Consider the following 17,387-nt stretch of genomic DNA (forward strand, 5'->3'; position numbering starts at 1 on the left):
AAATAATCTAATCTCTCATTCAATCATACAATCTCTCATTAAATTTCTAGATTCTCATCAACTACTTGATATATAATCATCCTAATCTTACTTTAATTATGATCATGATTTAAACTAATCTCCCATTTAATCATTCAATCTCTCATTTAATTTTTAGATCCACATTAACTACCTCAATTACCCACGCACAAGCCTTGTGCTCATGTGGTGCTCATCACCCTCAGCAAAAAATAAGAACATTCAATGTAATCCAATAAAGATTGTCAATAAAAACTGGAACAAAATTAGCCTATATAATATGCGAAAGTGGATTATATAAATTATACAATGATTAGTATAACATAAATGTAACAAAATTAAGCTGAAATAATACAAAACGAGGCTAAGCTAATTTTTAAGACTAAATACAAAATGAAATGAAGCTGCTTTCAAAGCATAAATAGTAATCAAAATAAATAACATAGGAGTCTGCTCAGCAGATTTTATAGGAACATTCCCTCTTTTTCCCCTAATTTTAGACATTTTCTCTCCATATTTTAGATACGTTTCTCCCCTTTATTTTAGACACTTTTCTTTCCTCATTTTACATACTTTTCCCCTTATTTCAGACACTTTTTTCCCCTCATTTCATACACTTTTTCCCTCATTTCAGACACTTTTCCCCCTCATTTCAGATACTTTTCCCCCGATTTTTGACACTTTTTTCCCCTCATTCTAGACATTTTTTCCCTTCATTCTAGACACTTTTCCCCCTCATTTCATACAACTGTTTCCCCCATTTTTGACACTTTTTCCCTCGTTTCAGACACTTTTGTCCCCCTTTTCTAAACACTTTTTGCAGCAAACGCCTCCTCAAATACATTGTTATTCAAGTCATCATCATTGTCGTCGTCCACCACTGGAATCGGACTGACGCCGTCATAGAGGCTAGTAGACCGCGCCTTGTAGACGTCACGCGAAACGCCTCGTGTGAACGAGTGCTGGCGTGAGGAGAGGCGGGGCCGTGGCGTTGTGTGAACGCCTTGTGTGGCCGCAACCGGGGTTGTCATCTTCTCTAAAACGGTGTCAGCGTAGTGAGATGTCACTTTCCATGCGTAGCCTGTTGGGAGAATTATTAGTTTATATTAGTGTCAATAAAATTAATGTTAATAATAATCTATACTATAATAAAGGAAAGAATTGGTTTATACACGTACAGGATAGGAAAATTATGTTTGACGCATCATCACATCTGAACTACTGGACTGATCTACTTGAAATATTGCATATAGATTCTTAACTCACCAATTATGTTTATAGGCCTATATTCAATTCTTCAAGATTCCATTACATCAAGTCTTCAGTTTGTCAAGTTTTAAAATAGTCCCTTCCAGACCACGGGCTACCTGCTAGTCTATAATAAAGGAAAGAATTGCCTTATACCTCCCTTTATCTCCCTTAGCTCCCTTTACCTCCCTTAAGAATCCCTTTACCTCCTATGGAGTAGGAAATTTACGTCATTTGTGTATCAATATGGAAGACGAGTTTGTATCAAAATTAATATAAAATTGAATTGTTTGGTGGGGGATTCGATACGGAAGTGAGTTGATTGTATCAAGTTTGGTGGGATATTTGATACGGAAGTGAGTTGTTTGTATCAAGTTTGGTAGGGGATTCGATAGGGAAATGAGTTGTTTCTATCAGGAAGTGAGTTGATTGTATCAAGTTTGGTGGGATATTTGATACGGAAGTGAGTTGTTTGTATCAAGTTTGGTAGGGGATTCGATAAGGAAATGAGTTATTTGTATCAATTTTAGTGTGTTGGCAAATGATTCGAGGAATATTCCTTTTCAATCGCTGTTATCAAATTTTCTTCAAGATTGAAATGATGATAAATTTAAAACAGATAATGAGGAACCCTCTGGGGCTTACGTCTGTGCTTTTGATAATAGTTTTGGGTTTTGTCTAGTGTTATTGTTAGCAGTTAGAAAGTACAATCGGAATTACTTTGGGGGGAGGGGAGATTCTATCGAGATTAGATAGTAGAAACTACTGAACTCTGGCTGACGGCTTCGGCTAAGCTAATCGAATTTGATTTGTTATTTCATTTGTTTTTCAATACAGTGTTGTAGGATGCTAGAGAATGAAATGTATATCTTGTAGCCTATTGCAGTGATATATTGTACAAAAATTGTAAAAAATAAAATCTTTATCTATCAATTTTAGTGAGGGATTTGATACAGAATTGAGTTTATATGTATCAAATTTGTAATACGATAAAGGATAAATTGGCTTATGAATAAATGAATGAATACTCACGTATGTGCTCTTCCTTGGCATGTTCGTATGTGACTGCAAATCGGATGAAGTAGCGTTTTCGTCGCACGCCGGGAATCATGTGAATACGACCCGAGGCGTTTATTTTGGCCAATAGCTCCTGAGTCCATAGGTCAGGGCCCTTCAGTCGAAAGCAGACTAATCCCAACTGGAAATCAATTCAAAACTTGTTTAGAGCATGTAAAAATTGTTGAAATATCGAATAAATAGTTGTTTTAATCATGGGAAATCTTATAATGAACAGTTTGATTCTTGTTTAATGAGTCTTTCTGAGTTCACAGATTGGGTTTGAGCTCAAATTATTTTTAGTTTGTCTATCAAAATCTTTCTGATTTTCCCAACTGTTGAAAGAATGTTAAACTTGCTGGAATTATTGGTAAAATTTGAGGTTAATGATAAAAAATCATATTGGTATTCTTTGAAGAGATCAGGCTTGCTTAAATGTGATAGATAGTTGTTGAAATTATTAGAGAATTTTGAAAAATTGTTAATCATTTAAAAAAAACTATTTAAGTTTGTCCATTATGACTTCAGACTAACCTCAGTTTAACTTCGACCCTAGTCCATAACTAACCTCAACGTCATAGCAAACCTCAGCTTAAGCCCAGTTTAAATTTTACATCAGTTTAACCCCCAGTCAACCTCAGTTTAACTACAACTTCAGTTTAACATTGGTTTAGCCTTGATCCTAGTCGACAATTAACCTCAACTTCATAGCAAACCTCAGCTTAAGCCCAGTTTAAATTTTACTTCAGTTTAACCCCCAGTCAACCTCAGTTTAACTACAACTTCAGTTTAACATTGGTTTAGCCTTGATCCTAGTCCACAACTAACCTCAACTTCATAGCAAACCTCAGCTTAAGCCCAGTTTAAATTTTACATCAGTTTAACCCCCAGTCAACCTCAGTTTAACTACAACTTCAGTTTAACATCGGTTTAGCCTTGATCCTAGTCCACAACTAACCTCAACTCCATAGCAAACCTCAGTTTAACTACAACTTTAGTTTAACATTTGTTTAGCCTTGATGCTAGTCCACAACTAACCTCAACTTCATAGCAAAACTCAGCTAAAGCCCAGTTTAAATTTTACATCAGTTTAACCCCCAGTCAACCTCAGTTTAACTACAACTTCAGTTTAACATTTGTTTAGCCTTTATCCTAGTCCACAACTAACCTCAATTTCATAGCAAAACTCAGCTTAAGTCCAGTTTAACCCCCAGTCAACCTCAGTTCAACTACAACTTTAGTTTAACATTGGTTTAGCCTTGACCCTAGTCCACAACTAACCTTGACTTCATTGCAAATCTCGAAGCGGGCATCCTTCAACACAAGGCTCTCGAAGTACTTGGCCAGTTGTATGTGGTTGCGAATGTAGTTCTGTAGGCCCTGAATGCCGTAGCTGCGAAACAGGAAGAACAGTTTGAGTGAGCGGAAGCGCCGACTCAGCGGAATCTGCCAGTGCCGGAAGTCGATCAGCTGATCGTCATAGTCATGCTGCAGGTAGATGGGGTTCACGTCCATGCCGCGGGTTAGGCGCAGCTGCAAACACAAAATGAATTAGATTTATTCATCTATAATGTACAGTAGTTGAACTTACTGTAATGCTTGTTAATTCAAGGTACAGCATGTGTCCCTTGTAGCTTTACCTCCATGGCTTTGAAATGGCATATAGGCAAGGTATGGTTTGTGGGGTAATATCATGTCAAAATCATGTCTTTGCAAAAACATCAGACTTCAGAGACCCTAGATGGCTTATTGACCGAGCGAAGTGAGGTCTAAGATTCAAGTCAATGGCTTGACATTTCTCTTAATGTTTAAATGTTTATATGTTGTGCATTTACGGCGAAACTCGGTAATAGATTTTCATGACATTTGACAGGTTCCTTTTTTAATTGCGTGTCGACATATATACAAGGTTTTTGGGAAATTTTGCATTTCAAGGATAATATAAAAGGAAAAAGGAGCCTCCTTCATATGCCAATATTGGAGTAGGAACAGACTAAAGAATTTTTCATCATAAATCAGCTGACAAGTGATTACACAGATGTGTGGAGAAGCCAGTCTATTGCTGTATTTCCATAAGGTCTATAGTTTCAATCAGGTACTTGTGGATGAGAATACTGTGTGAGGTCTACTGATCACAGAACTACTAGTCTCTAGATCCTAGATGACCCTATCCATTGCTTCGCAAAAATATCAGGCTTCAGAGACTCTAGATCCTTAGATGTGGGAAGCTCCCTACACACAGAGATTCTTCATGAATGAGAGAGTTGCAATTTATCTCTGACTTTGAAATTGCATAGAGGCAAGGTATGGTTTGCAGGGTAATATTCACAGCTTTGCAAAAACATGAGGCTTCAGAGACCCTAGAACCCTAGATGGAGAAAGCTCCCTACACACAGAGATTCTTCATGAATGAGAGAGTTGCAACGTATCACCAACAATGGAAAGAGTATGTTGAACGAATGTCAGCTGATAGGCTGTGTTGTGCTAAAAGGACCTTACTCCAAAAAGCTCCTTGTGTATCTTTTTGGATGCAATACGTTGCTTTTGAGAAGATACAGATGAGCATATGGTGCTTATGGAAAGATTCATTAAAGCTCTTTGTGTATCTTTTCGGATGCAACACATTGCTATTGAGAAGATACAAAAGATAATCAATCTGTTGCTTATGGAAAGATTCATTAAAACTCCTTGTGTATCTTTTTAGATGCAACATATTGCTTTTGAGAAGATACACAAGAGCATCTGGTGCTTATGGAAAGATACATTTTCAAAAAATTTTGATGTTTTTGGATGGGTAGTATTGTAGTCTAGTGGCCCTCTGCCAATATGCATAAGCTACAGGACTCAGACTAATTCTTGCTCTCTCAAGGTACCCTCTAGTTTTTGTTGTTGTCAGATATGTGACACATCCTACATATCTCCAATAGAAAATAGTTTCTGATTTTGATGAATGTTCATCTTCATGTAAGTGTAGCTGATGGCTAAGAAATGATACAATTGATTCTTATGGAAGTGCTCACATATGGGCAGGCTGTAAATGAATTGATACTTTCATAACAAATAGAAATAAATGAGAGATTGCTATTTGGATAATTGTTCAACAATAATTTCACTTCCATAAAAATCAATGGTAATCCCTTCTTGGTCATCAGCTGCACTTGTATGTAGATAAACCTACCTCAAAACTAAAAACTGTTTGGAGATACATGGGTTATGTGTCACATATCTGAATTTCACAGTTGCACAGTTGCTTTCTATGTGTTACGATAAGTAAGTGAAGTGAACAACTATTTACAAGACTTAACCTATTTTGGACTATGTGTAACCTTATCCAATTTTGGGAGAGGAATAGCACAAGGCTACCTTATTTTTCTCTCCCTATCATTTTTATGATGTACTTTCTTGTATGAATCGATAACAAATAAAAATAGTATTAGAGGAGAAATCGACTTCATAATAAAACAACTCACCTTATCCTTGACCCACAGACAGGAACAGTCAAAACATGTGAGCATCCACTTGTTGGGGTTGGTATTGACTGAGTCAGCATATTCAATGCCTGCCATCAGGGGTCTCAGCTCAGGGCACAGGAAGGCACTTCCAGCATAGGCACAGTCCACATGCATCCAGACCGGAGGACCAGTTTTATGTACTTGAGTCTGACTTGCAATTCCTCCAGTATAATGATTTGAGCAATTTGATCCACCTGATCGATTTGGACTCCTCTGTTGATGAGTCTGACTTGCGATTCCTCCAGACAAATGATTCTGGCAATTTGATCCACCTGATTGATTCTGTCTTGGATATTTGAATTGGTTCTGACTTTGGCAATCATTGTATCTGCTTGATTGATTTTGACTTGAGATTCCATTTACTAGACAACTTTTGCAGTTGTTTGCGCTTTCTTGATATTTGGCCTTGATATGGGACTGATTTGGACTGGTTGTTGATTTGGATTGATTGTTGATTTGGGGTTGATTTGGACTGATTATTCCGGTGTGATGATTTGGGTAGTTGAGTTTGGTTTCTTCATTCTGACAACATGGACAGTTGTCACTCATATCTTGATCCTGACTTGAGATTCCATTCACTTGACCTCTGGTTACTTGACTCTGACAATTTGGGCAGTTGCTGATGTCTTGTTCCTCACTTGCGATTCCATTCACTAGAACTCTGGTTTCTTGATTTGGACAATTTGGGCAGTTGCCTCCCATGTTTTCACTCTCACTTGAAATTCCATTCACCTGACTCTTCATTTCTTGTTGATTCTTCCCTCTTTCTTCACTCTGACAACTGACTTCATTGACTCCACTAAGCATCCCATTTTGCTTGCTTGGACACTTGTCTCCAATTTCTTGGCTACAATAATTGATTAGATTCTGACTCGAGATGCCATTCATCTGATTTTGGCAACTTTTGCAGTTGACTCTGATCTCTGGAGTGTCACTCTGGCAATCTTGGCTGCTTTTAGACTTGGCTGTATTTTGACTCTGGCACTTGATTCCAGTCTGGTTCTGACTGTGGAACTTGACTTGAGTCTGACTCGAGTCAATTTCCTGATTCCGACAGACAGCTCCTATCTCCTCAAGGTTGTCAAATGTGCAGGATGCAGTTGATCCAATGATACAGGACACATAGAAAGGTGTTAAACCACGTGCCCTGTCTTCGTCCATTGCCTGTAAATAAGATATTGAATTGGATCAAGTTTATTCATTTTTTCTACAAAAAACCACAGATCAGGAGAGAAAACTAGATAGATAGATAAATGCCTTTTATTTACACCTTACAATTTGAAAACTATGGATACCCTGTACTATTTTGTTCCCAAATTCAGGTTACATTAAAAGTCCTAAATAGGATCATGATTTCATTTTTCTAAGATGTATATATGAAGATTACAATGTTGAGTGACGTTCACTTCATCAAGATCCCAGTTGATCAAGAATCAGCATGGGTATGCGACTTCAGTACATGTTGTTTTCAGACCGTGAAGTTGCTGTTGCTTTCAGAAAGTCCAGTATCATATATTTCATACTAAAACTATCAAAAACCTCTGTTTAACACCAGCACATTGCCATTTACAAGCAAGAACCCAACCGCTAACATCTTCTAACTGCTACTAACTTCTCCCTAACTAGTGTGCAATGGTGTAGCTGACTGTGTATCAGCCTATCACCACACATGATACAATATCAACACAATATGATACAGTATCATCTCTACTTGATACACAACGCCATAATGTGATACAAAACTTTCAATTCCAGTAACTTCTCACTAATCGCCAACTAGTGTGCAACGGTCTAGCTGACTGTGTATCAGTGTATCACCACACATGATACAGTATCACATAATACAATATCAACACAATATGATACAGTATCATCTCTACTTGATACACAACGCCATAATGTGATACAAAACTTCCAATTCCAGTAACTTCTCACTAATCGTCAACTAGTGTGCAACGGTGTAGCTGACTGTGTATCAGCCTTTCACCACACATGATACAATATCAACCCAATATGATACAGTATCATCTTAATTTGATACACAACGCCATAATTTGATACAAAATTCCCAAACTTTGAATGAATTCTACAAACCTTACAGTTGTGTTGTGAGTGATGTTGTGGTACTTTTCCATAATTAAAACACAAATTTGAAATTGTCAACCACTTTTTATTATTATAAATTATTATAATATATACAGAACCAGGTTTCGTGGCTTTACCAGCCACATCTTCAGCTGAAGTACAAACAGCTGAAGATGTGGCTGGTAAAGCCACGAAACCTGTTTCTGTATATATTATAATAATTTATAATAATAAAAAGTGGTTGACAATTTCAAATTTGTGTTTTCATAATTCTACAAACCATATCATATTTCTTATGCTATATTTTTTCTCTATGATATCAGCCTACAACCAAAACTTGTAGCCCTAAAATTGAATGGCCCAACTTCTCATTTGTTCAAAATCTACAAAGTTTGTTGAATTCATATTTCCAAAATTAAATCTAAATATAAATTTGGTTCCTGCAATATTGCAAGGAAATAGGAAAAAATGTGGAAATTCATAAATGTCTCACCTGTTTTAATGTTTCTCCCCGTAGCGATCCTCTTTCATCCGGCTCCAGAACTCTCATTTTGACCAAACAGATTTTGGCAGCTTTTTCAACACAGCTGTGCGCCTCTCGGCTACAGTAGACTACCAGCTTGTGAAGGAGTCTGCTCTGTTCTCCTGTTTCATCCTCTTCTTCTTCCTCTTCTTCTTCTTCTTCCTCTTCTTCTTCTTCCTCTTCCTCCACTAGTAGGTCTCCGTTGTCTGTTCTTCTGCGTCTTCTTCTTCTTCTTTTGATGTTTTCCTTCTCCTGTTGTCGCAGATATTCCAAGGCATGATGTCTGGCAGCCAGCATTGTAACTAGTATGCATTCTGAGGCTGAACCCTGAGGGAAAAACAGAGGGAAAATTTGTTATAATAAGGCAGAACAGAGGGAAATTTTTATGATAGGTGTAATAGAAGTGACCTATATCATAGAGAAACAATAGCATAAGTAGATATCCATGATATAGGGCGTTTTTGTCGCAACTTTTGAAATAAAGGATCCAATTGAAAAATTATTGTACTCCAGTGATGAATCATGGTTTCAAGAAATATCAACTATGGTAACTGTTAATTATTTTTTTTTATTAGTTCTATTCCCAAATTGTTTAGAAAAAGATCTGGCAACGTTTGATAGCTAGAAAAGGATAGCGCTATATGCTTTGTCGCATGATAGTTGAAATTATGGAAAACTGTTGAAATAATATACTAGAAAGTATACAGAGGCGAGGCGTCTGGTCATCTCTGGATTCGCCGATGACTGGACAGAAATTTATTTGCAATGTGTATATTATTAAATTGAAAATATTTAAAATAAATATTGAAAAAAGGTGAAGAAACCAAATCAGAAACGTTTTTTTTTTGCGAGCGCGCCAAGCTTGAATAAAGTAGACTACTGCATTATCAGTTCCATCCGTTCAATGTGATTCTCAAAACATGCGATTCCAGTAATGCTATTTAGCATTGATTACCACCACTCTTCTGCATCATCACTCTTACTTTCCCCGTAAACGATGGTGGAGTAAACGGTCCAAGACATCGCTATTTTCTGCGATTCCACTGTTCCGCGCCAGTGTTGCAAACCGTACGATAGTTATTATTTTGTTTGCATTTTGTGATTGATAATTATTATTATTTTTTCTATGTTTGTTTTTAAAGCATCTAAATTTAAAATCTACTTTGTGAAAATAAAAAACTGAAAATTTAGTGAAGTGAACAACTACAATACTTGACCAATTTCGGATGGTGTGTAACCTTATCTAAATTTGGGAGAGGAATAGCACAAGGTTACCTTATTTCTTCTCTCCCTGTCATTTTTGATGATGTACTTGTTGTATGAATCAATAAAGAATAAAGAATTTTTATTTCGTAGTTTACATTTCTTAATATTATGGTTAATGAAGTTTGAGAGTATTATTAGGCCTACCTGTATAACTCCCCCGCCTTTACTCCCTGCAGTTGTTGATATGAATTCTTCTGGAAGACCGATTGCTTTTGCTGCAATAGAATGAAATATTGGAATTAGAAAAAACGAAAATCACTATTTATGTTTTCAACCATAAAATTATTCGATTGGCTGCAATAAAATAAGAATATAATTAAAAATATTTAAAGAATGACCTCCAATCAATTTTCAACTTTCAATTGAAAAATTAATTATTTTGACCTTCAATTAAGTCAATTAATCGATAATTATTATTGAACGAAAATCATAAATAAATGCTGCAAATCACCCCGAAGACCTCTGCTACTGCAGACATTGACAACAGGGCTAACAGCTAGATGGAAATTCGATGAGAACTACTATCCAAAAAATTAGTTGCCAGCCCGGGAATCGAACCCGGTACCTCCCAATTGCTAGTCAGGAATGCTTGCCCTTACACCAAACTGACAATCTCTAATAATAATGATATATTAATTAGCATTTGAATAAATGCATTCTCTATTTAATTCCATCAATTAATCGACTATGGAAACATGTTTTTGCCACAACCATTAAATTATTTCTTTAATAAATGAATATTTTCTATTTTAGTGATAGACTAATAATTTGAAATATTTCTTCTATGTTTGGGTTTGAAGCATCTAAATCTAAAATCTACTTTGTGAAAATAATTAAGGACTGAACATTTTTTGAAGTGAACAACTACAAGACTTAACCTATTTCGGACTATGTGTAACCTTATCTAAATTTGGGAGAGGAATAGCACAAGGTTACCTTATTTTTTTCTCTCCCTATCATGAACTTATTGTATGAATCAATAAAGAATAAAGTATCATTGGAAAATACGCTTCGCATTATCATCAAATGATACACAAGATATGTTGAGTATCATTGGATGATACGCTTCATTATCATCACATGATACACAATATCTGTTTAGTATTATTGGATAATATGCTTCATTATCATCAAATGATACACAATATCTGTTGAGTATCATTGGATGATACGCTTCATTATCATCAAATGATACACAATATCTGTTGAGTATCATTGGATGATACGTTTCATTATCATCACATGATACACAATATCTGTTGAGTATCATTGGATGATACGCTTCATTATCATCAAATGATACACAATATCTGTTGAGTATCATTGGATGATACGCTTCATTATCATCACATGATACACAATATCTGTTGAGTATCATTGGATGATACGCTTCATTATCATCAAATGATACACAATATCTGTTGAGTATCATTGGATGATACGCTTCATTATCATCACATGAAACAATATCTGTTGAGTATCATTGGATGATACGCTTCATTATCATCAAATGATACACAAGATCTGTTGAGTATCATTGGATAATATGCTTCATTATCATCAAATGATACACAATATCTGTTGAGTATCATCGGATGATACACTTCATTATCATCAAAATGATACACAATATCTGTTGAGTATCATTGGATGATACGCTTCATTATCATCACATGAAACACAATATCTGTAGAGTATCATTGGATGATATGCTTCATTATCATCAAATGATACACAATATCTGTTGAGTATCATTGGATGATACGCTTCATTATCATCCAATGATACACAAGATCTGTTGAGTATCATCGGATGATACGCTCATTATCATCACATGATACACAATATCTGTTGAGTATCATTGGATGATACGTTTCATTATCATCACATGATACACAATATCTGTTGAGTATCATTGGATGATACGCTTCATTATCATCACATGATACACAATATCTGTTAAGTATCATTGGATGATATGCTTCATTATCATCAAATGATACACAATATCTGTTGAGTATCATTGGATGATACGCTTCATTATCATCATATGATACACAATATCTGTTAAGTATCATTGGATGATACACTTCATTAACATCACATGATACACAATATCTGTTCAGTATCATTGGATGATACGCTTCATCAATTTCTTCAAATTCAGCAAATTTCTTCATAACATTTTTTGACAATTCCTATACTCTGATAAGAGTCTGTAGGAAGCTATTAAAAGCAAATAAATGATACACAAGTTCTTTTCAGTATCATTGGATGATACGCTTCATTAACATCACATGATACACAGTATCTGTTGAGTATCATTTGGATGATACGCGTATCAATTGATCGTGGATACTCACCATACCAGTCGAGCATAATGATTCCAATTCGGTGCAGACAGGGCCGGCAGCCCATGAGAAGCCCATCATTGCAAGGGCATCGGACAACATGTCTGCCAATATGGTGGGGTACGAATTGCCACTGGCAAAGTAGGCAAAGAAGTGGGGATGGTTCCAGTGTAGCACCTGCAGGCAACAGAACACAAATTAAACTAGTAGCTCTGTGAACAGTAGACCTCATACAGTATTCTCATCCACAAGTACCTGATTGAAACTATAGACCTTATGGAAATACAGCAATAGACTGGCTTCTCCACACATCTGTGTAATCACTTGTCAGCTGATTTATACTCTAATATTGGCGTATGAAGGAGGCTCCTTTTCCTTTTATATTATCATTGAGATGCAAAATTTCCAAAAATCTTGTATATACGTCGACGCGCAATTAAAAAAGGAACATACCTGTCAAATTTCATGAAAATCTATTACCGCGTTTTGCCGTAAATGCGCAACATATAAACATATAAACATTTAAACATTAAGAGAAATTCCAAACCGTCGACTTGAATCTTAGACCTCACTTTGCTCGTCAAAAAATAAGTGACACTGGTGATCACGCATCTCAAGGTGCGTACTAGCTGCGTACAGACTAGCGCCACGAACACAATTCCCATACTCCAATAAGAATCTCTTTGCAAAGACATTAGGCTTCAGAGACCCTAGATCCCTAGATGGAGGAAGCTCCCTACACACAGAGATTCTTCATGAATGAGAGAGTTGCAACGTATCACCAACAAAGGAAAGAGCATGTTGAACGAATGTCAGCTGACAGGCTGTGTTGTGCTAAAAGGACTCAACTCCAAAAAGCTCCTTGTGTATCTTTTCGGATGCAACATGTTGCTTTTGAGAAGATACGAAAGAGCATTTTCAAAAATGTTGGATGTTTTTGAACGGGTAGTATTGTAGTATACCTACTAGCCACTAGACTACAATACTACTAATTCAAAAACATCCAACATTTTTGAAAATGCTCTTTTGTATCTTCTCAAAAGCAACGTGTTGCTCCAAAAAGATACACAAGGAGATTTTTAGAGTTATGTCCTTCTAGCACGACACAGCCTATCAGCTGACATTCGTTCAACATGCTCTTTCCATTGTTGGTGTGATACGTTGCAACTCTCTCATTCATGAAGAATGTGTGTGTGTAGGGAGCTTCCTCCATCTAGGGATCTAGGGTCTCTGAAGCCTGATGTTTTTGCAAAGCCATGAATATCACCCCGCGAACCATAATATCTTGCCTATGAAATGCTTCATTAACATCACATGATACACAGTATCTGTTGAGTATCATTTGGATGATACGCGTATCAATTGATCGTGGATACTCACCATACCAGTCGAGCATAATGATTTCCAATTCGGTGCAGACAGGGCCGGCAGCCCATGAGAAGCCCATCATTGCAAGGGCATCGGACAACATGTCTGCCAATATGGTGGGGTACGAATTGCCACTGGCAAAGTAGGCAAAGAAGTGGGGATGGTTCCAGTGTAGCACCTGCAGGCAAACAGAACACAAATTAAACTAGTAGCTCTGTGAACAGTAGACCTCACACAGTATTCTCATCCACAAGTACCTGATTGAAACTATAGACCTTATGGAAAAACAGCAATAGACTGGCTTCTCCACACATCTGTGTAATCACTTGTCAGCTGATTTATGATGAATAATTCTATAGTCTCATTTTTACTCTAATATTGGCGTATGAGGAGGCTCCTTTATCCTTTTATATTATCATTGAGATGCAAAATTTCCAAAAATCTTGTATATACGTCGACGCGCAATTAAAAAGGAACATGCCTGTCAAATTTCATGAAAATCTATTACCGCGTTTTGCCGTAAATGCGCAACATATAAACATATAAACATTTAAACATTAAGAGAAATGCCAAACCGTCGACTTGAATCTTAGACCTCACTTTGCTCGGTCAAAAAATAAGTGACACTGGTGATCACGCATCTCAAGGTGCGTACTAGCTGCGTACAGACTAGCGCCACGAACACATTCCCATACTCCAATAAGAATCTCTTTGCAAAGACATTAGGCTTCAGAGACCCTAGATCCCTAGATGGAGGAAGCTCCCTACACACAGAGATTCTTCATGAATGAGAGAGTTGCAACGTATCACCAACAAAGGAAAGAGCATGTTGAACGAATGTCAGCTGACAGGCTGTGTTGTGCTAAAAGGACTCAACTCCAAAAAGCTCCTTGTGTATCTTTTCGGATGCAACATGTTGCTTTTGAGAAGATACGAAAGAGCATTTTCAAAAATGTTGGATGTTTTTGAACGGGTAGTATTGTAGTATACCTACTAGCCACTAGACTACAATACTACTAATTCAAAAACATCCAACATTTTTGAAAATGCTCTTTTGTATCTTCTCAAAAGCAACGTGTTGCTCCAAAAAGATACACAAGGAGATTTTTAGAGTTATGTCCTTCTAGCACGACACAGCCTATCAGCTGACATTCGTTCAACATGCTCTTTCCATTGTTGGTGATACGTTGCAACTCTCTCATTCATGAAGAATGTGTGTGTGTAGGGAGCTTCCTCCATCTAGGGATCTAGGGTCTCTGAAGCCTGATGTTTTTGCAAGCCATGAATATCACCCCGCGAACCATAATATCTTGCCTATGAAATGCTGTTTCAAAGTCACGGAGGTGAAGCTACGAGACGTGTACTGTAAATCTCGTTCCAAATAAGATTAATTTAAGAAGATTATTATTGTACCATGTATTTTTTGTGCAATAAATGATTTGATTTGATAATTTGCGATGAAAAATAGGGAATTTTTGTGAGAGAAATAATTCTACAGATTACTAAGATATTGCAATTATTCAAATGCTAATGTTCAAATGATTTTCGTTTAATAATTATTAAGAGAAATAATTACTCACGCCAGGCATAATCTTGCTCTCAACGTCCCGCATTATGTCGTCCCAGGGTTCGGGGTTTTGGGGTGCCTGGGAAGGCAGCAGGGGTCTCAGGTACCCGGGTTTGACGTCGGGGGAGACGCGTTTCGACCCAACGTTGTCCAGGTAGTCGACTATGTAGTCAACCATCTCCTTGCCCCGTTGCCGGAATTCTACACCGTCCATTGTCTGTCAGAAAAATAAAATATAATTTTAAATAATAGTTATTTATAAAATATAGAATTATAGTACCCTTTTTTGAAATTAGTTGATTAAAAATAGGAATTTTAACAACTAGTTTTAGTGATCCACACCATCTTCAAGTTTAAAAAAATAAATTCTAAATAAACGGTTTACTAATAGAAGGAAATTAGTGAGATATTGCAATTATTCAAATGCTAATGAATTAATTATTAAATGAAAATCCTTATCAAATGCTGTAATTCACCCCGAAGACTTCTGCTACTGCAATATTGATGACAGGGTAAACAGCTAGATGGAAATTCGATGAGCGCTACTATTCAAAAATTATTTTCAGCCCGTTTACTAATAGCATAGAGAAACAATAGCATAAGTAGATATCCCATGGTATAGGGCGTTTATGTCGCAACTTTTACTGTTATCTCAAGCCGATTACTGTTGATTGTTGTCTAATTTTACTGTTTTGTTGGGGTGAGAGTGTAAGAACGGCACAATATGAGAGACTTCCAGTGTCACACGGCCTCACGGGAAAGAATTACATGAACTATCGGCTTAAGATAACAGTAAAAATTGCGACAGAACGCCCTATACCATGGGATATCTACTTAGGCTATTGTTTCTCTATGCTAATAGTTTTGTTATTTTTCTTTTAAATAATAGTTGTTGAAATTAGAGAAATATTCACTGGTCATCGTCACAAAAAATAGAATATTGAAAAATGTATTAATTTATTATACAGAACACTACGATCTATAGTATAATAAAGGAAAGAACTGGCTTTTCGAAAAAGCCTTCTTTGATTGGTTCTAGTGGAATTAATTACGATTTAAATTCACCGTCTTTTGTGCAAGCAGCCGTAGAGTGGTATCTATAGTCTATAATATAATAAAGGAAAGAGCTGGCTTATACAGGTAGGGGATAGGAAATTCACTTATGACGCATCATCACGTCTCACTACTCAACTCATCAACTTCACATTTTGCATATAGTTTCTGAATTTATTGGGGATATAGACCTATTTTGAATTGACGCGTGGTGTTACTTTGTTCAATATTATCTTCAGTTATTTGTAAAATATAAGTTATCTTGTCCAGTACTCTCTTCAAATATTTGTAAGATAGCTCTGAAACTTTGAATAACAATTAAATAGTAAAGGAACTAGAAATTGTTATATCGAACCTTTATGTTATCTTGGCCTTGTACACAGTTAGGTCCCTCTTTCTCCATAATTTCCTCTCCTTGTTCATCTACTTTCTTCACCTCTTCTACTCCTTCTCCTTCTTCTTCCTCTTCTTTTATATCAGCTTCTTTCACTGAATTTCTCAAACTATTCCGAAATATCTTCAACATACTAACTCTATCCTTTTTCTCAGTTCGTTTTATTACACTGAATTTATCAGTTTCTGGCGTCGTACTCTTTCTTCTTCCTCTTCCTCCTTTTCCTCCACTTTCTACGCCTCCTCCTCCTCCTCTTCCACCTCCTCCTTCTTCTTCTCCTCTTCCACCTCCTCCTCCTCCTCCTCTTCCAACTTCTCCTCCCTTTCCTCCTCCTTCACCTCTTCTCATTCTGTTTACAAATAATTCTATTTCCACGTCATTCTCATCTATAACATCGGTTATACTGTTGTAGTTATTATCAGTTTTGTCAATAATTGTTTTTGTCAATTCTTGTTTAGTTTTTTCTCTCCTCTCATTTGTATATTTCACATTAGTATCGTCTTCTCTTGTATTTGATATTCGTGTTTTTTCGTTTCTATTCTCGTCTTTTTCTTGTGTGTCGTCTCTTCGAAATTTGCAGATTGTGAAGTCTGTAGTAGATTTTGAATACACTTTGGAATCATTTTTGCAAAAAACTTTTCTACAAAAGAAGCTTATTTATCTGAAATTCCAGTTATTTCAAGCCTTTAGTTATATCCCCCTAGTTTGGGACGTTTCACGACAATTTTAACAATTATTTCTGTTATAGATTATAGATTTGATTGCCTTTATTAACGAAGGAGTTAGGACCCCAGGTCCTCTCTGCCACACAACCCCAATAGAAGTAGTTGAGAAGCCTTGTTTCTAGTTGATTATAATTTTAAAATTTTAGTTTACACTGTTGTCGAATAAAACCACACCCTATCCATTCCACTCATCTTCCAGAAAACTGCCTCACGATGTAACG

The 17,387-nt window shown here is 36.4% G+C and overlaps 1 protein-coding gene across 1 annotated transcript; it reads right to left on the bottom strand.

The window, feature by feature from the left end:
* Positions 1–7: 7 nt before the first annotated feature.
* LOC111051897 lies at positions 8–16,665 on the bottom strand (the record flags this gene model as incomplete). The annotated part of the gene is given in 9 exon segments (XM_039445408.1): positions 8–1,099; positions 2,299–2,464; positions 3,604–3,855; positions 5,793–6,998; positions 8,413–8,769; positions 9,853–9,923; positions 13,440–13,605; positions 15,008–15,211; positions 16,403–16,665. Coding segments are annotated over 9 exon segments (2,960 nt in total), but the record flags the coding sequence as incomplete, so codon positions are not given.
* Between the last annotated feature and the right edge of the window lie 722 nt (positions 16,666–17,387).

This window comes from Nilaparvata lugens, unplaced genomic scaffold, assembly GCF_014356525.2.
Source record: "Nilaparvata lugens isolate BPH unplaced genomic scaffold, ASM1435652v1 scaffold6849, whole genome shotgun sequence".
NCBI lineage: Eukaryota > Metazoa > Arthropoda > Insecta > Hemiptera > Delphacidae > Nilaparvata > Nilaparvata lugens.